Below are 22235 nucleotides of genomic sequence, written 5' to 3' on the forward strand. Positions count from 1 at the left end.
AGGAATAATTTAGAACTGGCCAATAGCGGGACACAAATTTGCATTCAAATGGCGGGAACTCTCTTGCACCGAGGTTTTTCTGTTGCAACAAAAACCTTTGCTGTGCAAGAGGCTCTCATGTGGCGGGAAAATTCCATCGTGCCGAGGCACCAAAATCACTGGGTTGTGACAAATATTAGGCCATTGGTACCGGACAATCAGTGCACCCGTAATATACAGGTATCTTGCTGAAGTCACAGCCTGCAGAACTGGGGAACTGGGATGATTCCGCAGAGGCCCGCCCTGGGGCGCCCGCCGGTAATGCCGCTTTCACTCCCTAGCCCCGCCGCGCGCTTGCCTCTGGCGCTTTCCGAGGCTGTGCCACGCGGCGCCTCTTGCGCCTGAACGGGGCGGCTGCGGGCGAGGCTGCCGTGGGGAACCCGCGCAGTCCAGCGGAAACGCGGCGGCGAGCGGACCGGGCGTAGGATGCAGGGGAGCTCGGCCGGGGGCTGCCATAAGCCGCTCTCCCCGCGCGCTGGCCTCATTGCCCCTCGCTCAGGAGAGCGCCCTGGCGGCTTTGACTGGCCTCCCGGGCTCCGCTCGGGTGTTGCACCGGCTGGGCCCCCATGGGCACCACGCAGGGCAGCACACTGTGAATACGGAGCTAGGTGATGTAGGCAGATGCCCCGAGCAAGGCTGCCACACTTTGTTTTCTGGCTGTGTAACAGAGCTACCAAGTGGGCAGCACTGCATAAAGGAAGCCTGAAATGAAAGCAGCAGCTCATGCTGTCTTCAGATGCATTTCCAGTTTTGTTGATAACTGCTGTGAAGTAGTGAAGTGGAACAGGTTGCAGTGGAGGATGTGGAAGTTCTGGCCCTGATACATCTGCCTGTGAGGTAGATAACACGTAAGGGAGTGATGTGCCCTGTACAGGAGGGAGGAATGCTGACTTTTGAAAACCTGGGAAAATAAGTAGCTGGGGAATGGAAAGCCTGAGAGAGTGGGGTCCTCGCTATAGCAGAACTCCATTTAAGGCCAGATCCCGGTAGTGCATTTTATTTGTGCCCCCAAGCCTCTCCATTGGTTCCCAGAGCTCAGTGAGTTCCTTGAGCTGCTATGACAAAAGTCTGCAACAGTATAAATGTAAAGGCTTCACTTCCTGCTGCAGGATATTAAGGCCACAGTCTTGCAGAAATCTGTTGTCCCAGGGTGGGGTCTGTTTGCATGTGCTTATTTGCTCTCCCTGAGATGTAATGTTTTTTAAATCCTCAGGGTAAGATTTCTGGAACAGGGGTTCTCTCCTCCAGCATCAGCACCGGGGGACCTTCCCATTGTTGTTTCTCCAAGCAAGCTCAGAAGCTACATGCAGTGCCCCTTTTTCCTCAGGGAGCCTCACTGAAAACAGTGGTTTGCCCATGCTTTTCCTAGCGCAAGATAAGAGACCACTGAAGTAAGGGAGATCACTGGAGTAGTCTTTTCTCCCTCTTTCTGGGGTCTTGACTTGTTTACAGGGCTTACTAGGTTGATTTAAAAGGCCAGCATCTCCGGCGAGATCAAGTGTAAAGCAAGGAGGGCTTGCAGTTCTGGTCCCGAGAGAGACAGATTGTGTGTGGAACGCACCTTTAATTGTACACTGCCAAGTCCATGATAACGATCTTAAGCCCTTGTGCATCATTGGCCATGGATCCTGAGATGAGACTGGTCACTGTTCCAGTTTGGAATCCTTATGCTTTAATTCAGCAGAGGGGATAGGGAGCCAGGAGAAAGCTTTGCCCTTGAAACACACTATTCTGCAGCAGCCCATCCCTCTAGTCAGAGGGGCCTGCAGGGGGCAACAGCTTTATAGTTGATCCTTTTGGTTTAATTGTAGGCTGCTGTTTGGTTCAGGAATCCATAATAAGATATTGTTGTTTGGGAGGGTTGGAAAACATGCAGTTACTGCTCCTCTGTGCTGTCATGCTTAGTGCTTGGGCTTGTGCTTCCTGTTGAGCCCATGTTTGGGAGAGTCCTCCCAAAGTGACCTGCTGTTCTCAGGTGCTCTTGAGAGGAGTTCCTCTCAAAGCCTCTCAGACTGCAGCCTGGTGCCTGTGGTCAGCAAAGCTCTTAACACACACGTGTATGAGCAGCAGGGTCCAAACTCCTTTTTCAAGCTCCTGGGAAGGGGGTGGTTCCTGCCTGTGTGTAGCTTAACCTGACAGTCAGATATCTGGAGGAGTATGAGCAATGCCAAGCTCATTCCTTGAACAGTCAAGTTGCTTCTTGTCATGTGTGTTTCCGAGACTTCATGCTGCAGGGAGGTGTCCAGCCCAGCCACAGTCATGCTTTTGGGGTGTTCCCACTGTTAACAGGCCTCAGTTACCACATTTCCCTCTTTCCCACCCACTTCCTTCATGATCCAGCTCATCTCTCACTAAAGAGAGGTAAGAAGCAGGTGCAGTAAAAATTCATGAGAAGTCTTGGCAAGTGCTCTTGAAACTCCAGTTTCTTGTGGTTGAACATTTGCCCCAGGCATTTTGCTGAAGCATCAGTGTGAAGCTTCTGCTTTGCCTGTTGACACAAACTTCCTGGGTGATCAAGTCAGGTGCTTGATTTGAGGTTGCTATGGCAAGGCTTTGATTCCCTGGCTGGTTCCTCGTTTGTGATGTATAGCCAACAAGATCAGAGCTTCATAGCTTGTCCTGGCTCACATTGGCACAACTGTATGATGGTGCATGAAAGGGCAGTGGCTCTATTATGAAAGAACCAAGAAAAATCTGAGTTGCTGAGTGGGTACCTCCAACAGGGCAGTTTTAGTTTGACACCCTGTATAACTCCTGAGCACTGGCAACCATTTTTTCTTGAAGGCAATACTTATATAAAACAAGGGGGTGAATGTCTGTGCTTCAGAGTTCTGTTCCAGTTTCTTCTCCTTCCCTTGGTCCACATCTGCTGTAGCAAGACATCTTTAGTTTTGAAGAGTTCCTAAATGTCTGGTGGCAAGACCCCTTCAGTAGCTTCCTGAGATGCTGGGTGGGGGTGGGGTATTGCAATCCTCAGATATACTTACATGACTTATATGACTTCTGGCATGACATCTTCTTTAATTGGATTGCTCTGAATTCTGTCATATGGGAAACACTTTGATCTTTAGCTTTTATGTTCCACAGCTTTGAATATGTAAAGATGGGCAAGAATGTTCATCCCTGAGGCCCTTCTTTTCTCAATTGTCTGTTTATGCCCTGCTCCTCCTTGCCTCCCTAGCCATATTTCCTCAATATTTGCTGTCACTGCTTCTGAGGGTAGCTAGAGGCCTGGCTGAAGAACAGCCCCATCAGGAAGCTTTTTAACAGAGCCTAACAGGGCATACTGCCAAATGGGAATGGGAAAAGAGCATAGAATGTAAGAGATGGCAGGGCCAGATTTCTGTATGTCAACTGAATACCCCAGCAGTAGATGCTTTAGAAATGCATGAGATCTGGAAGAGTAACCAGGACAGAACTGTAAGGGTCAATACCATCCTCCCAAGCCAGGGGCAAAATACAGCCCGTGGGCCGAATCCAGCCCACCAGGTCATTCTGTCCGGCCCATGTGGCCCCTAAAAATTTTAGTAAATTAATACTTATTTGCTCTTGGCTGCCTATCAAAGATTACAGGAGCTAGGGGCAGTAGGACCCGGGGGAGCCAGCAGCAGCCCAGCCCCGCCCCACCCCACCCCCAGTCATTTCCCTGCCTTCCTGCCCCCGCACTTCTCCGGCACCACATGGCTTCTGGCTGCCTCACCGGACCAAGGAGCAGAGGGCCCACATGTGTGCATGTGCATAGGGCAAATCCCACACGCACACTGCACCATACATAAGTACCCACACCCCCTTGCACTGCCATATGTGCAGGCTAACCCCATACCCAACATACTCCCTCACCCCACACCTATGCACCCCCACAGGCATACTCACACCTTCCCTAACACCCCACACACCCACAGTCCCCCACAAACCTATACTCACCCCCTGGCAACATACAAGAGTAAGACTTCATTTTAAGCTATTGTGCAATCACACTATACAAACACATGTAAATCAGGACAAAAATAATTTTTTGAAATAAAATTAATGAAAGTTGTTGATGTTCACTTTTTGGAATATAATTTGGTATTTTTCTGGTTCCAGAATGGCAAAACCCCTTGCTGAAAGGAGTACTTCCACAGGCAAAGGGAGGGACTTCTGGTGGCAAAGGTCAGGGGTTAGGAGGTGGGATGGTGACCAGGGGGTGGGGCACCTGTCGAGGGGCAGGGCTATCCAGGTGGCCCTCGACAGCTTGCCAAAACTCAGTAAGCAGTCCTCCGCCCAATATAATTGCCTGTGCCTGTCCTAAGCTGACCAGTTGGAATCTGACTTCTGCCTCAGCATGCCTGTGGAGATTCTGCATCTTCTGCCATAGGGGATTGATGGCTGAGTTACACAGCCCATTGGTACATCCTCAATGCCTGTTGTTTGACAGTGGGGAGTAAGGTATGCAGGCTTGTACAGCAGGGAGATGTGCACAAAGAGTTAGCAAATCATTGCCCTTCCTGTGGGATCAGAACCCCTTTCAGCTCTGTATCCTCTCACCTGGCTCATGTTCTTTGGCTGTGTTGGTGAACAGGACTTTGAGTCTCCCTTTCAGCTCGTTTCACCTGTCATAATGCTCTGGGGTGTTGTATGTAGCTAAAGGCACTTGGTCTTTGTCCCCACTCTAAAATCAGTTGGCCAGTCTTGTGCTCAAGGTGGTAGTTTGGCTTTCTAATGCAAAACTATGGGTTACACTATTAGCATTTGAAATTAAATAGCAGTGAAGTCCCTGCCCTCTCTGTAGAGACCAACAATGCACTGACTGCAGTGCCTTCTCTGATGGACATTTGCCAACAAGGAACTAGACTGAGAACAAACTCCTTTTGCAGAGGCGCAGTAATATCTGTTGATATCTCTGGTGTGCAGGTGGAAGTAACTTGGCTGTTGCTGTTAGATCATGCTCTGGGAGGTCCTGCAGGGAAGGGGAGAGCTTCTCTTTGGTTTTTTGTCTGTTACAAGTTTTCCTTCTCTCTCAGGTGAAGAGGAAGTTGGATTTGGAGACTGACCACCAGTACATAGCAGAGAGTTTCCAGCCATCCCGGGGGAAAGCAAAAAACCCTGTCAAAGGTACTGGGACCATTTCCTGCACTACCAGGGCAGAGTTCCCTCCAGGCAGTGCATCTTCTATCTAAAGGGCTGGTTTCACATCTCAGTTAAGCAGTGGTACCTGGGATGGGGTATGCTGTCCGTTACCTCTCTGAGGTGATCGGGGTCTGCAGTGCCTCCTACTTCCTCTTGTCTGCCTTCAGGCTGCTCTGTGCAGAGCTGGGCTTGGGACTTTCAAAGCTGGCCCAGCTTTGGTGAAGGACGGTGGATGTGAATGCAAAGCTTGAATACTTGGTAGTGCTTGGTGGATTAGACATGAATGTGTCAGCAGCCAGCTTTTGACACTCCCCCCAGCTTGCTCCTATCCTATTTGCAGTTCAATGGTGGCCTCTTTGGGAGAGTGTTCCCCAAGTGCCCCCAGAAATAAACATGTGGAGACTGTTGGTGAGATGTGGGCTGATAGGTTTGGAGCTTGATGGCTTCCTATGTCTACACAATAGGTATGGTTGCAGCAGCAACACTCTAAGCTCCCTTGACCTAGCAAGGAATCTTCCTGGGCATGTGGGGTAATTTAATCACCATGGCTTGATCACTCTCCTCTCCTCTGAGGGGAGGATTTGACTCTGTATCTTGCTATGCCCACATTGCCTAAGCCCTTTGAGAATGCAGACATGTTAGAGAAATCCTTTTGGTTTAAGACAACTAAAAAAAATTCAGTGCATGTGATTGACTCCTGAGCAGTTGAGCCTCCTGTGCAGCCAGTTGTGTGAAGAGTATAGCTGCTGCTTTGTAGCAACCTTTCACATGCCTCTGCATTATAGGTAGGGTCCTTGAGTTGCTTGTTTCTCTTTGCAAGTTCTATTCTTCATTGGCTGGAGCTTGTGAGTATTTCTCTGATGTCCCAGGCTTCTCTGCAGAAGGGCTGGACTACAATAATGGATGGGAAGGCTACAGATGCTGGCATCCAGCTTTAGTCTTGTGGCTGCCACTCATATTCTGTAGACTACCCCAAACATTAAAGATGAGCAACTGCTACTGTCTGCACTGACATGTAGGTCGGGTACCATTAGCGTGAGGGGCCTGAGCTGTAATCATGACTGAAGGAGGTTTTAATGCCTCTGACCTTCTGTGGGGATGTTAGGTCCAGGTGAGAAAAAGTAATCCCTGGTCATTGTGCCCACATGGCTTGAGCTTTCTAGCAGTTTTAAAACAAACCAAGATTCTTACTATGTAGCTGCATGGGTGACAGCTTTAAATGCCCTTCCTTACCCAGTGATGGAGGTAGGGGAACAATTGGAATGAGGGAATGAAGTTCAGCTCCTCTCACATTCATGATTTGCTTGTTGAAAAGTTATATGCATCTGCCAGCTGAGATTAACTTGTTCTTGCCTCTGAGGCAGCCACTCACTTATGTCATAAGCTAACCTACAGCTTGCACTGTTCTGATGAAGTATATAGGTCCCAAGGCACTGTCTCCTTTTCCTGATTGGATGAGTCATTCTGCAATTGTGATAAGTAGTGAGAGGTCATGAATAATGAGGATTTGTTTTTGAGTCTCTTGACTCTAGAATTGGGTTTCCGTTGTGGCTACATCATGCTTGTTAGCTCATTAATATGCTGGTTGCCAAACACACAGTTGGGTGTTTTTACTGCCAGCTACAGGTGTGGCCACGATTCTGCAAGCTCGGTCTTTGGTGGCTTTGAGGTGGCTCTCCAGAGGGTCGGACCTGTTCTACTGCAGTAGTTGGCATGCTCAGGCTTTTCGTGGGTGAATGCTATGCAGGTGATGGAGTAGGTCTGGCCTTGATAATTAAAGCATCCAGTGATAATTATAGCAAAAATTAACTGGGCCATGGGTGTTGGTTTATGTGTTGAAAGCTGGCGGAGAGGCTGTTAGCAAAGGGTTAAGATGGCAAGTGGGTTACTGCGGTGTTGTGCGGATCATAGTCATCACATGGAAAAGCTTCTCATTTATGGTGCAAAATAGGGTAGATCCTGGCAAACCAAAACCAGAATTCAACTTCTAACATGTAAACAGGCCATGGTGAATCTAAAAGTGAGAATAAACATGGGAGCATCATCTCTCTTTAATCCTTTTCCAAAGGGCCAGGAGTCTCATGAAAGAAGGGGCCACACTTCTTGTGCCTTTGTCACAACTGCATAGACCTCTAACAAGTGTATTTAATTGATTGCAGGAGCAAAATCTCCTGGGGAGAAATCCCGCTATGAAACCTCTCTGAATTTGACCACCAAGCGTTTCCTCGAGTTGCTGAACCAGTCGCCTGATGGGGTGGTGGACCTGAACTGGGCAGCAGAGGTCCTGAAAGTACAAAAGAGGCGGATCTATGACATCACCAATGTCCTGGAGGGCATCCACCTCATCACCAAGAAATCCAAGAACAACATCCAGTGGCTGTATGTACCACTGTCAGTGTTCCCATCATGCTCAGCTACCATCTAGCACAGTCATCACAGGCATAAGCCTCTGGGGCTTGTAGGTTTCCTGCGTGATTGCTGTTTTGAGGGCTGGGCAAAGCAGCTCTTGCCTGCACTGGCCAGAATGCATTGGATATTTGTGTGACCTGAACTGGTGGAGTTTCCAGACTGTACCTGTGTCAATCACTGAATGGTCCTCCAGAATGATTGTGGGGTTTGTCACAGACTGGTGTAAGCCTAGGATGGGGCTGTGTAGGCACTAGATCACAGCTGTGATTCCTGGTTGATTCAAATAATTAAAAACTGTCTGTAGCTAGAAATACTTCAGTCCCTGTTTTCAGTATTAAATGCATGCCATGGGACTCCAGAGTGACTCCTGCCCCTTCTGCTTCCTTTCCTGAGGTCTTGAGAACTCCACTGTGGGGGCATGGGCTTCCAAAGGAGCTGGTCTTCTGCCCATTTCTGAACCATGGCTATCCCTTTGCCCTTCTCTAGACTAGTAGAGACCTTTTCAGACTCGAGGCATTCCTTCATAACTTTTGTGAATTGAGTAGCACCCCATTTCAAAAACTAATTCATTTACTATAATTCTTACCTCCTTGCAGTGGGGGTCAGGGAGCTGTCGGGCAGGGAGAGCTGGGGCCTGGTCCAGCAGAAAGTCTGAGGCCAATTCAAGAAATGAACCTAGATCTGAGCCCCAGTCAGGGCTTGAACTTGAAGAACATCCATCCAATTTAAAACTTGCTAGAGAAGGGGAAAAAAGCTTGAACTTGCCTGTTCCTAAAATCAGAATAAGTAACCCTGACCTCCTGCCAGTCAGGCCTACATCATCCAGAAACACAAGGCTTGCATCTCAGAGTAGCGGCTCTAAAAGTCACTTATGTCGCTGCGAGGGCAGGGAGTGTGGAGTGGTTCTCTTGGACCAGTTTTAGGGCTCTGCCTGAACTATGCATGTGGCTTTTGAGTACCCCTTTGTGAAGAGATGCTTCACAGGCAATATCCAGTTATCTGGCATCTTCAGGTCTGTGGTGGGTGGCCCCTGGGGCTTTATACATAGAAGCTGAGCTTAAGGAGGCCTCCAGTCTGGCTCCTGTCATGTAGATATGGGGTGGCAAGGCTTGCAAGGTAGCCTGGTAAATGTCTCTAATGGCTGGCTGCTGATAGGGCAGTAGATGTGACTGCCTTCCCTGCAAAAAGCAAGATCTGCAGCAAGAGTAGGAATTTATCTGCCCATGGGGTTGAGAGAGATCAGGGAGACTTGTCCAGGAGGGATCATGGAGAAGCCATCACAGCTTGCAGAATTGCTGTCCTCTTGGTGAATGCATGTGCTGGGCCTGGTGGACATGGAAGACTCCAATCTGGGGGAGGGGGGGAAGAGGCAGGGCAGTCAGATGGGTCAGACAGATGCCTCAGTCAGATGGGTCAGAGGGCCAGGACAGGGATCAAAATCCCTGCCTGATCCTTCTGCTTAGTGAAATGTCACATGGTAGGCCAGCAAGTCAAAAGAGGTGTGTGTGCAGGCATGTTTGTGGGTTGAATGGAGGGGCAGGTTAGGTACGTCTGACCCAAGAAGGGGGTAGGTAGCGATTGAGGCTTGCTTATGTAACTGCGTATATTTTATCCATGTAAAGCAGTGAGTTTCAACCAGGGTGCCACGGTACCCTGGGGTGTTTTGAGATCTTTTCAAGGGGGTTCCAGGACACTGTGCAGTGATAGCACTACTAGCTGTGCAAACATTCACAAGATAAACCAAGAGATTTTGCATTCATGGCATGAAAACTATTCTCCCCTGATGTGGTCTTTCTGAGGTCTTTGCAGAAAAATTGTTCTATTATTTTTCTGTAGCCAATAAGAGTGGGGGGGGAAAAAAAAGAGCTGGCATTTTCCAAGGAGTGCTGTGAATCTATCTAGGGGTGCCTTAAACCTAAGAAGGTTGAGAACCACTGATGTCAAGGGTCAACCCCACTCCAGAGTGCAGGGGAAGGTTAGCAAGAAACTGCTCATGAACGCAACTGACCCATGTGCTTTGTGACTGACTCATGTGCTCTGTTTCAAGGGGTAGCCAGTTGACTGTGGGGACATCCAGTCAGCACCAGGTGCTGGAGAAGGAAGTCCAGGACCTTCAGGCAGCTGAGCGGCACCTGGACGATCTCATCCAGACATGCACCATCCAGCTCAAGCTCCTCACTGAAGACCCTGAGAATCAGCAATATCCTTGTCTGAGCAGAGCAGAGGTAGCACTTCTATGCAACGCAGTCTGGTAGCTTTGTCTGCTGTCACTGGCCTTGAATAGTAGCTGCACAGCTATAGATCTGACAGCTAATCCCTTCAGGGCCTAGATGCACCAGCCTGGAGGAGACCAGTATTGTGATGCCTCAGGGAGAAGATTGTTTGAGTTGTGCTGCTCTGTCTTGTTAGGTGGGGAAAAGCTTGCAGTTGACTCCGAGGAAGAAAGAGCTAGAACAGGGGTGGACAAAATATAGCCTGCCAAAGGATTTTTACCCAGCCCCCAGTAGGTTCCTTGGTCCCACTCAGCGCAGGGGTCAGCCCAGGGCAGGATGTGGTACACACAGCGGATCCTGCTGTCTCCAAGTGTGCCACAGGGCTGGGGTGGCTTGGTGACCAGACTCTATTTCCTGGCAGCCCCTGCGGCAGCTCCTTCCAGCTGCTGCTGCCAGACCCAATCCTCCTGCTCAGGTAGCGTGGCCCATCTGCCCTACACCACCAGGGATCAGACCCAGGCAGGTAGGGCACATGGCCAGGCACCTGGGATGGGGCTGTGGGCCAGCAGAGAGTGGCATCCAGGAGTGAGGAGGGTGGGCGGGGCTGGGGGGGGGAGCCCAGTATCTTGGCAGTGGCAGTGCGGGGCCAAGGCCCAGGGCAGAGCTACCATCTGTTGCCTGCATGCTCCTGCCATGGGCACAGGTTCTGTGGGCAGGGCATGCAGGGAGCAGATTGCATCCCTGCCCTGGCCCCGGGCCCATGCTCTCACTGCCCCAAGATCAAAGGGTCCACCCCAAGATCATGGGGTCCCTGGCCCCAGATGTAGCTCCTTGCCCACCCATTCACCCTGCCTGCATGCCTTCTGGCCAGTTTCCATGGAGTCCCTGGGATTGCAGGGTAGTGACAGCATAGGGCTGGGGCAGAGCCCTAGTTTTGTGGGCAGGGATGTGCAGGGAGCACATTGTGACTCTGCCCTGGCCCTGCGCTGTCACTGCCTCGCAATCCTGGGATCTCCATGGAGACTGGTCTGGAGCCTTGCAGGCAGGGTGAGCAAGCAGTTGGGGAATGGCATCCGGGGCTGGAGCTGGGATTTTGGGGCAGTGACAGTCTGGGGCTGGGGCCCAAGGCAGAGTCATAATTTGTTCCCTGCATGTCCCTGCTTGTGGAACCTGTGCCCATTGCAGGGGCATGAGGGCAGCAGAATGCAGCTCTGCCCAAGGCCCTGGCCCCACACTGTCACCACTCTGACCCTGTCCCATGATCCTGGCCTTACACACTTGTCCTGCACCTAAACACTGCTCCCCACTCCTCCCACATAGGGAGTTTTGTTGAGTTTTTTTGGGGGGGGGTGGGGCAGTGTTGACCCAGCCTGCAACAGCTCAGCAAAATTCCCTATGTTGTCCACAAGCCCAAATAATTGTCCACCCCTGTGCTAGAAGGATTTTGTGACAGGCTTCTGCCCAATATACTTCATCACCGCAGTCCAAGTGTCTGGGCCAATGGTTAAGCCAGCCGGCACTGAGTGGGTCAGATGGGGCTGGGAGAAGGCGACCCAGTGCGTGTTCTAGGCACCCACCAGGAGCCCTGCTGGCACCACACCCTGACAGCATGTGCAAACCCAGAGCATGCTGCCAGGGGATTGGTGGAGCCACATACCTCGTACAAGCATAGCAGAGAATGCCATACCTGGCCCAGTGGCAGGACAGGGAAAATCTGAACCAGAAAGCCAGCTCACCAGGAGGCATAGTAAACCCAAAGGTAGGTGAGGAAAGGGTGCACCAGGCACTGAACCAATCTATGTTCACAGGGGAAGTACTCAGTGCAGGGTGTAGGGGTGGAGGAGCCCTACAGAAGACACACCAGTAAAGTCTCCCCTGGATCCTCTGGGAACCACCGATCACCATCTCCAGAGGGAAAACCCAGTGCAATGCAGCCCAAGGGGGCAGGGAATGCCCATCAACCAGTACAGTGGTTGTGAGCCTGTCACAGATGTCTTGCCAGGGAATTGTGCCAGGGTTGCAGAGGAGTTGCTCTCTTTGTTCCAATGGAAATTCTGTTCTTTACTGTGACTAAAGCATGATGATCAGTAGAGAATATGCAATGGCCATCTCATTGGTATTGCATGGAGCTGCTTCATCCAGTGATGTGATGGATACTGTTGATAGATGGAGGGCAAATGTGTTGAGTAATCTGGGGAGCAGATGAAGGAGCCCACCTGTTGAGGACAATGCCTGAAAGATGAACATTAAGGACTTTCGAGCTCTGGCTCTCTGTGGCTAATCCTGACTGCTTATTTCGGCAAGTGGTCGGTCAGTTTCTCTTTTGGGTTCAGTTGCTTTTGGGTTACCGATATTGGAGAGGTGGCATCTCCAAGGCAGCATTTATTGCATTAATATTTTAAAGGAGTGGAAATCTTGGTTCATCTTTTAGGTTGTGTAGTAACAAACCCCATACATTTGGAATCTTTCTCCCTTCTTCCCCAATCTCAACAGTGCCTCTCTCTAAGCAGGGTTCATTAACTTCAGATGTCAGTGCCTCCTCTGGTGCTAGTGTAAGCCCGTCTTCCAAACCACGTGGGCCTATCAACTGCTATGTTTTCTATGTGCTTTAGGAGCTTATGCCAGCAGTCTCATGACTTTCAGTGCTGTAAGCAATTTGTGAACTGCCTTTAGCCTGCAGTAAAGTAGCTTGCATTCATGAGGGCTGGGAGATGCTGTAAAGTTGAACTGCCAGGTGCTCTAGGACTCCAGTAATCCAGAAAGGCAAGGAAAATCTTTTAATATGGCCTACCTAGGACAGCCTCACCTTTTGAATGTCATTCAGGCACAGTGAGTGTGACAGGTCAGCACAGGTCACATCTGGTACTTGGATTTTTTTGTCTGCCTGCTAAGTGCTATGTTATTAGAAATCCATGAAGGCAGCTGGGAACTGCTATGTGCAAATACTGCAGCCAGGTCTTTTCTTATCAGGACTCGCCTGCATGTTAAGCCTGTGCTTCTGCAGAATTTGAGTGGTTTCTGGGTCAAGAAACCTGTGTGTCTGTCTGATCTACTTGTTCCATGTAGCAGTGGCAGTACTAGATTCTGTGTCTGAGCAGTTTCAGCTGGGGATTATGAATATCAACCACTTGTCAGTCTGATTATGTAGCCTTGAAGCTCACAGTTACCTATGTGTGGAAGTAATTTGGAAGTGTAGTGAGGTGTATAAGAGGGACACTACTAGCATGGGTGTGTCTGCTATGCCCATCTCTGTAATACCCGCGAAGTTGGGGCACCCCTATTGGGATGCATCTGTCTAGCATCTGAACCTTTTGGGTCACTTACAGCCTGATAATCATTCACGTGCCTTGAGTCAGTTACTGCTTAGGTAGCTGCTTGCAACTAGGGTCTGAGGATACCCAATTCCCAGGCCCTGCTGGCTTGTGCCATCTTGTAAAGCTGCCTCTTGGTTCAGCACAAGGCACAACCTTTCAGTGACTGGTCCTTGACTGTACTGCACCTCAGCTTATGTGACCTGCCAAGATCTGCGAAGCGTTGCAGATCCCTCTGAGGAAATGGTGATGGTAATAAAAGCCCCTCCGGAGACTCAGCTACAGGTTTCGGATCCAACAGAGGTAAGCACATACTCCTCCCCAGTGAGAGGGAGGGACAGTGTCTGGGACCTTTCTACAGAAAGCTATGGGACTTCATAGCTTGCCTCCCTCCACCATGTGTGCAGTACTGCTGAGAGATCCCAGCTCTTGTGGAGGTGTGGGCAGGGTCCCTGACTACAAAAAGAGCTGAATCAGCAGGGAGAGAAAAGTCTTGAATAACTGACTGAGACCCATACTAATCCTGTTGACAGAGCAGTCTATGCCAAGGCTGTCCAGCTCAGGGGGCCACACACTGCATTGAACCACATGCTCTGCAGGCCTGTCATGCATTTTCCCCTCCCCCCCACAAACACACCATGCAGCATGAGTGCCTCCTTCACTGTATACTGCCCATGGGCCACAAGCTGGACAGCCCTGGTCTGGGGCTGTGTGAAGATATGCTCTCCAGAGCTTTATACACCATACCACCTGCAGTGGTTTGCTTGTGGCTCATTCCAACTTTTGAGGGGCTGGTGGCAGCTCAAAGAGGACTGCTGTCCTGCAAGCCTTCCCTTGGCTGTCTCTGAGTGTCCCCTGGATGTCAGCTGCTCTCTCTGCTCTTTCTCAGGCTTTTCAGATTTCTTTGAAAAGCACCCAGGGCCCCATTGATGTGTTCCTGTGCCCTGAAGACAGCTCTGGAGTCTGTAGCCCAGTTAAGAGTCCTTTCAAAGCAGCCCCTGAGGACTCAACCCCAGGCTCTTCTCAAACAGTGGTGACATCCCCGCTCTTACACCCTGCCCAGGATGTGAATATGCCAGTGTTGACCAATGAGCAAGGTGAGCATGTGGGGGCAGGGCATGCTCTCCAGCTTCCTGCATCTGAGGACAGCATGTGCTCCATGGTTTGGGGAAGCTTGGATTGCTGAGATTCCTATTCTGGGAGCTGTTAACACTAGGGGCAGCTCAGGAGGACACAGAAGCTGGGGGCCTGCTGTGTGTTGCTGGATCTGCTATGCTGGAACAATCTAACCACAGCTCTGCTAGGCAGGCTAAATCTGCATGCTTGTATGAATTGTTGGTTTTACATTGAGGATCCTGGGCTGAAAAATGGGAGGAGACGTTTCCTAAGTCAGCTCTGGAAGCATCAGGGCTGGGAATGGAAGTGGTGCTTGGCTCTTGTGATGCTGAAATGGACTCCCACAGAGGAGGCTTCTGTGCTCCGAAGCCTGTTCCATGAACCTGGAGCTGGTTTCCCAGTGCTGGAGCCACTCCTTGTGTCTAGTTTGGTTGGGGTTGTTCTTGGCCTGGATCTCATCTGTCATAGAATTACAGCAAAGTAGAGCTGGAAGGGACCTGCAAAGGTCATCTAGTCCACCCTCCTGCTTGAGGCAGGATCATCCCTATCCAAACTATCTTATACAATCCATAACCTAAACTCTTTATAAAAGTGTCCTCAACCCTGACATGACACAAGACATACCACCCTGATTCGCCACAGGTAAATTGGGAACCACAGCAGCCAATGTCCTGTTCCTGTAAAAGGTTGTTAATAAATTCTCAAGAGATCCTAGGCAGAAGGCCATGTCCCCCACTACAGACTTCTAGGAGGAGTCCCCTGAATTGCAGGTGCTATGATAGTGGCTGCAGACAGTGGGGGCAGCAGCACAGTGGGGGCCCGTCATCACCTAGAACAGTTCTGTGGCTTGGGCTGTCCTGCTTTTTCTGTGCCATATGGCTAGCACCGATGTCTCTCCACCTGCTGAAGGGCACAGCTTGCCTCAATAAACAGGAGGGGATGACAACACTGGGCTGCTTTTTCCCCCTCTATCCCCTCCCTGCCCTCCCAGCTGCCTTTCCTTGCCTCAGTTTTCCTTTCTCTGTCCAATCTTCTCTGAAGAATAAATTCCAGCTGCGTAACTTCCTTCATTCTGCTTCTGCCAGGACTGCTCTCTACCTTTTGAGCCTGGCGCACAGCTGTGCAGAGGTGCTGACCTGTGCCTGTGCTGGGGCTTTCCCTTGTGGGTGCCCCTGAAAAGGACTGTGGGCTATGGAATAGTGCTGTGCAGGGTCCCCACCTGCTCCTATCCCTCTTCTGTTGCATATATCTCACTGCTGATAATGAGCACTAGATAAAGCATACCTCTTGCTAGTGACAGCAGTAGGAAAGGCCAGTGCAAACTGGGGCTGCTGAGAAGGAAAGAGAGAGTTCCCTTCTATATAACATGGGTGGGGATCCTGTCAGTGCTGGGCCCTGTGTTAGGTCTCTGGCAAGCTGGAGAATGCAAGCCTTTGGAAGGGGGCCAAGAGACTGGGCATGATAACAATGGGGACTGCTCAGAGCAGGTGAGTCAAGGATTGTTGTGGGAGGTATCACTTGTTATTGTGTGGAGACAAATTGTAAACTCCGGTTCCTATTTCTGCCTTTTTTAAAAGAGCAGGGCCTTGTCCCCTGTGCTGAAAGACAAATGCAGTATTTGCTTAAGGGAATGCTGCATCTCATAAGTCTTGCTTTAGCCTGTGATGTCTGCTGCTGCACAACATCAAGGAGCCCAGGAATTTAGGTTCAATGGGCTTCAACCTCTTTGTAGTGGTTGACTATGGTTTTGTGTAATTAGGATGTAATATAAAAACACATCATCTACTGGGCAGAGCACTGAGCTGTCAGTTAGGAGACTGTAGTTCTAGTCCTGGTCTGACCATGGGAAAGTCACTGCCCTGTGTCTCAGTTTCTAATGTGGGAAAATGAGAGGCCTCCTTTATGAAGCAGTGAGGTATGCTGCTGGAAACCCCAGTCTAAAAGCTAGGGATCCCTCAGAACAACAGCCACGTAGTGACAGACTACCAAGAAACTTCCCTTTGGGGCAAGTCAGTCCCCATTTTGAAGCACGGGACACTGAATACATGAGACACTGTGGGTGTTTTAATTAGAGCGGCTTTTGGAGCTGCCTTTATTACGGCACCTCCCACAGCCGGATCATGTGTAAAGACACTGCATGTGCGTAGGCAGCCAGCAGATGGGACTTGCAGGATGTTTAACATCGGGTTCTAGTTTCTTGAGCTAGCTGGTGCCACATGCTCTTGCAGATGTCATGCCTCTCTCTCTTGAATTCTTCAGGGCAAGGGGTTGACTGACCTGTACAGCACTGAGCATAGTAGAGCTTTCCTAATGAGGGGTGTCTTGGAATGGGCCTGGTGGGATGAGGATGAGTACTCCCCTCTGAATTGGGGGGGATGTGAGGGGCTGGGATAGGGTTTTGGGAGGGAATTGGTACTTGGTGACTTGGGAGTGGTGTGATCTCAACTGAACTGTCACTTGGGTCCATGTGCCCCATCCTGGTGACCCATTGCATGTCTTCACAGAGCCTCTCCTGCCTGGGGAGAATGTGCTGCCACTGAAGTGTCCAGCTGATGAGGTGAGTCTGTCACCGCTGGCCTCTGTGGATACTCTGCTGGAGCAGAGCAAGGACGATTTCTCCAGCTTCCTCCCAGATGAATTCATTAACCTGTCTCCACCCCAGCCACAGGATTACCACTTTGGCCTGGAGGAGGGTGAAGGCATCAGTGAACTTTTTGACTGTGACTTTGGGGACTTCACACCCTTGGACTTCTGATGATCTCCCAAGGAGCCTCCCTGTCCTGCCCTGGCCAGAATTGGGGTGGGGGGCAGCGGGTGTTCTTCTCAGATGCTGACGTCTGAATGTAATGTTTTGGCTGGCTCTGGTTCTGTGAACCAGCTGGTCTGGGCTGGGGAGGCTCATAATCAGAGCTGACACTGAGGTATTGGGGGCTGAAGCCAATGGCAATTGTTGGTAGTGAATGCTATTTGAAAATGCCTGTGTAAATGGGGTTTGGCTGATGTGGCAGTGGGAGAGAGGCATGCAAGTGCAAAGCTGGTGGATGCTGTGCTGTGAAAGCATGAGGGTTATGGCACTAGGTGTGTTGCGCTCTCCTGAGGTCCCAGGGTATGGCCAGCATCTCTCCTTCCCTGGCATGTGTGCTTTCCTCTGCAAACCTGCTCATGCTGCAGGGAGCTTTGTGCTTCCTGGTGCTGCGTTGGCTATGCTGCAACCCCATGTAGCCACTGCCATAGTAACAAATGCCACTTAACTTATTCTCCCTAAACCACCTCAGATTCCCTGATCTCTTGCCTTAGGGCTTCTCTCATCTCAGACAAGTCGCTTCTTGAGCTGTAGATCCAGATATCCCTCCAGGTACGTGAGCCTTTCCCCCACCTCTCCACTCCCTCTCTTGCCTTAACAATTAATTGATCTGGGGAGCCATCTGTCAGGTCCTTTGCCCAGGTGTGATGCCTGTGGAGCCCAAGAGGGCATGGAGACCTTTTTATGCCAATCTCTAAGCTCATCTGTGGGCAAAGATATGTCCCTCTAGTTTTAGAGACATCCTGATTCTGGCTACCTGCTGCACAGAGAATGCCAGAGCTTGCAAACTGCCTTGATCATGAGGGCCTCTGGCTGGCAAGGAGGGGGAATCCTTCAGGAGTGTAAATAGTAGTGACAGGGTGGCTGTGGATAAGGAATGGAGGATGGGGATGGAGGAATCTTGGCACATACTATTGTTTGCCCTTTTGGTAGTAAGCCTGCTGGATCCAATGACTTTGGGGGGGGGCAGGTTTTGCTGCCTCTTTGGAAGAGAAGTAGAGCCCTAGTCTAACAAGTCACTGGCTGGGGCTCCCTTCTGCAGAGGGACAACGTGTAGAACTCCAGTCAGCTCTGGGCTCTGCGGCAGGAGCAGGGAGGCCAGGGGCATGCAGTGCCTGGATGCAGGGTGGCACTGGTGGAGCTCTTAGCTTTCAGTGGTTCCTCATTACAAAGCTTTAAGGATTCCTTGATTTTTATTTATTTTCATTCCTTTGGAGGCAGCTTTGACTTCCTAGGTGGAATGCATCTGTAGAAACCAGTGCCCTGCTAGGAAGCCCCTATCATTAGCTATGCTGGTTCTCTGCAGGCACGGGGTACAGGGTAGATGATGTGACAGCTTCCCAGGTGGAGCTGTGAGTACAGCAAGGGTTTAGTTTGGGGCTGGGAGGCAGAGAGGTGGCGCTTGTCTCCTTGCAGGACTAGGGTGCCATCTGGTCCTGTCAAGGATTTGTTGAGAGGCTGGGCAAGTCACTTTTTCTCCCTCTGCTTCCATCAGTCGCTGCCAGCAGCACAACCCTCAGAGTGCTGCAAGACCTTCAAATAAATGCATATTATTTATTTATTATTTATGTGGCTTAGAAGCTCTTTCTGAGGCTTCTGGAAGGCGTGAGTGTGTCAGAGTGGGCGACTTCCTGGCATACTAGTTATGGGCCTTGGGGTGCCCTGTGTTGCTAGGCTGGAGAGGTCCAGCCATTAAACACAGAATGGCAGAGCTCCTTGTGCATGAAGCCTGCTAGTGGGTAAGGGGAAGACCCTGGGGGCACTAGCTGCTTTATTGTAGTTTAGCTGTTGGGCCAAAAGTAGGGGCCATGTTGTGACTGGTCAGGAGCTCAAACCATTGGGCAAAGTGGGTTATTTATTGTAGACAGAAAATGGGTAGCAGACCTGGCTGATAAAGACAAAGCTACAGAAAAAAGGAAGGGGTGGTAGAGGTGGGAGTGCATTTGAAGAGGCATGGGAACAGCTTAATCACCCAGGTGAAGGAGGCACAGTAAAACTGAGGGAGAAACTGAAGGCAGCTCCAGGATGTTGGCACGGGGCAAGCAATGGTGCTAACACTGGGGACCCTTTCAGGCCAAGGTGGGAAGGAGACAGCAACCTGGCTGTTTTTGTGCCTCCTTAAGGCATGACATGGGGGTCTCTCACTTGTGAAACAGCAGGAAGCTGTTGTCACAGACTGTTTCCACATACTATTTGGGTGCCTGTGAATGTGTGTCCTGGGCTCAATCTCTTGTTAGTACAAAGGGGTGAGAAACTGCACAGATGTGGTATTTTGCATTGGAGTGCCCTGGCAGGAATGGCTGATTCCATTGGTCCTGCATGCCTCCGATCCTAACTACAGTAGGAGTCTCGGGATGTGACCTCATAACTGGATCTGCTTCTGCTGTGTAAAGCACTGCACCTGTTCCTTCCTACATCCTAAACATGCTGCTACCAGCTGGCTGGCTGGAGCTTAAGGGGGATGGTTTCTCTCAGCACAGCACCAAAGCATAAGCAAGAAATAGTTGAGTGCTTCTTCCAGTGGTCAGGTTTCATGAGTCCTGAAGCCATCCCAAACTCAGGAAAATAGGTATTCCACTGTGCAGTAGAGGATGCATGGCCTGTTGCAGACCGAGCAGACCCTGCCAGTGGGTGCAGTAGCTTGTGTTGAGTACACTGATTGAGTGGCTTTTTCTACTGCTTTACACACGGGAATGTGTTGAGAGCAGACCTGAATGAGCAGGGCCAGCTCCGGCATGGAAATAAACAGGCCATGAACCAAAGCTTTCCTGGGATTGCCAGAAGCGAAGTGCTGGCTGACTGTTTTCAACACAGTGGTGAGCGGTCCTCAAGGGAGTAGGATGTCAGGTAATGATATAACTATCTTAGTTTATGTAAGAACCCCTTGGATGTCAAATAATTGGTTCTCAGAAGCTTCCCAGGTCCTTTGCTCCTCGTTGGCTGGCAGTGCTGTGGGAAGACTCTTGTGGTATTCCAGTTGGAGATCTGGGTCAGGGAACCAGATGTTTAGGAAAATGAGTGTTGGAATGGACCAAACTTTTTATCTCCAAGGTGCTTTTTTGGACAGCACTTCAAGTAGGGTGAGACTTGCCCGTCTCAATAGAACGTCCCCTTTCTGCATGTCCTTGAGGGGCTGTAGGAACTGCCAGGTCCCCATCTTGATGCAGACCTAATGCAGTTAGTTCTTAAATGCACTGGAACAAAAACTGACCAAACCTTGTGGATAGTTTTGGGGAGGGGAGCAAAGGGGTGAGGCCTACAATGTTGTCTTGGCTTAAATGACTTGGTTGTAACTGTGCCTTCACTCCCCTTGCTTCCTGGCTACCTCGCCCAGGAAGTGACCTGGACAAGGTAGCCAGGAAGCACATTCTGTTTTGGTTCTCTGACTCACAAAACTGGCAGCACAACAGAATAGGATTTCTTCAGCTCCACTGCCCAGCCAAGGACCATGCAGTGTGTGCCCCTCTGCAGAGGCTGGGCTTAAAGGTTGGGGTCCTGAGGCTCAGGTTGATGAACAGGAAACAGATTGGCCTCTGAGGGTGAAAGGGCAAAAGAGAATTGAAACAAGTTTGTTCCTTTTTCAAGTGCCTGGGCAGAGAGTTTCCCTCTCAGGCTTCTGGTTTTCCTGACATGTTCCAGGACTCTGTGAACTGCTACAATTCCTGGCAGTCAGACAATCAGCTCCACAGCTGGAGATGCACTTTCACTTACCGCCTTTTTAACAAGCTTTGTGTACTCTTGAGCTTCATGTTTTAATAAACATTTCTACTGAATCTCCTAACTCGGGTTCCAGGTCTCTCTGTCTTTTGGGGAGGGAAGGGCAGTCTGAAATTGGCCCCTCTCAGAAGGGAATGGGTTGGGGATGCCAGAGCAGTGGTTTTCAACCTGTAGTCTGTGTACCTCTGGGGGTCCACAAAAGATGACTATATGATCAATTAAAAGTATGTGAATACCCACACTTACAATTCAAAGGGTCTGCATCTCCATTCAAAATTTTTTAGGGGCCAATAAATGAAAAAAGGTTGACAGCCACTGGCTTAGAGAGACTGGGCATTGCATAGGTGTTGAAGGAGGTGTTGTGGTATTTGTCCATCACTTGGCTTGCACTCTGCCCTTGATTACCTGAGCTGGAGCAGTGGCAATTGGGGGGAGAAGGGGTTTGGCATGTTGTCACTTTGTATGACATGACTGAGGTTCTCACAAGTCTCTGCTGTTTGTATCCTGTGCTGTGAAAGCCTTTTGGAGGTAGAAAAAGATGCAGCCAAATGTTCTGGTCCCCCAGAATTCAGTGCAGTTAGGCTATGACTTTCCCATAATTACACTTCTGGGCTGTGACAAAACTGAGGCTGGCAGCTGAGGCCCATTGATTTTCTTACCTCTCCACAGCCCCTTAACCCCTTCCTCTGACCAGTGCTTGTAGCCATAGTTAAGGTGTCTGAAGTGAGGCTCAAACTTGCACCACAGGAGCTGTAGCAAGACATGTGCCAGTGGTGAATGGGTACCTGGTCATTTAAGCTATGAGTCAAGTACGTTAGCCTGTGGGACACTAAGCTGGACAGATCTTTTGATTGATACTTAGCATTGCCTAGACCTCGAAATGCTTTGCAAAGCTGGCTAAACTTAGTTATCCTTGGTCAGAGTGCATCCGGTGTCCAGAGAGGAAGTGTCTTGCCAACAACCAGGCCTTCTCATTGGATCAGAAATTCAAACATGAGGTTAGAGCTTGGCTTTTTTGGCACAGTAAATCATCGAAAACAAGGCAAAAAGGCTTTACCTACCCTTCTCTTGACAAAGGATTGGGCAATTTTTCTTTATAATTGAACTGTGCGCCATGGCAAGAGAGGGATTTTCTTTGTTACTTGTACCAAAGCCCATAGAAAAGCAGATTTTTCTGATCAGAGCTGAAGCTTAGCAGGAAGAACAGAAGAAAGAAGACTTGAAAAAAAAATAAAGAGAATGCAAATAAATACCAGAGCATGGATGACTTTGGGAAGTGTTCATGCTTTGAAAAGATCTTTCTCTCTCCCTAAAACTAAATGTCTTCCTCATCAAAAAAACATTTTGGGATTAATAATAATGGGTCCCAGTGTTGGTATCAGTGAGACTGCATATCAAGTGCTTGAAAACAGGCAGCACTTTAGAGACATGAAAAACAATTGAGTCGCATTAAAATGCAAAAAAGATGAATTTGGGTAATTCCTTTGCTTGGGACCTGCAGGGAAGTCAAGCAGACAC

General features: G+C 49.9%; 1 protein-coding gene across 1 annotated transcript; it reads left to right on the top strand.

Annotated features, from left to right (window-relative positions):
* The first annotated feature begins 261 nt into the window (after nt 1-261).
* On the top strand, nt 262-20773 carry E2F1 (E2F transcription factor 1). Its single transcript, XM_006022246.3, has 7 exons — nt 262-297; nt 5043-5133; nt 7308-7527; nt 9605-9757; nt 13270-13384; nt 13971-14178; nt 16702-20773. Exons 1-7 carry the CDS (start codon nt 262-264, stop codon nt 16950-16952), a joined length of 1074 nt encoding a protein of 357 aa, XP_006022308.1. The 3' UTR covers nt 16953-20773.
* Nucleotides 20774-22235: the final 1462 nt, after the last annotated feature.

This window comes from Alligator sinensis, unplaced genomic scaffold (assembly GCF_000455745.1).
Source record: "Alligator sinensis unplaced genomic scaffold, ASM45574v1 scaffold368_1, whole genome shotgun sequence".
Taxonomy (NCBI): domain Eukaryota; kingdom Metazoa; phylum Chordata; order Crocodylia; family Alligatoridae; genus Alligator; species Alligator sinensis.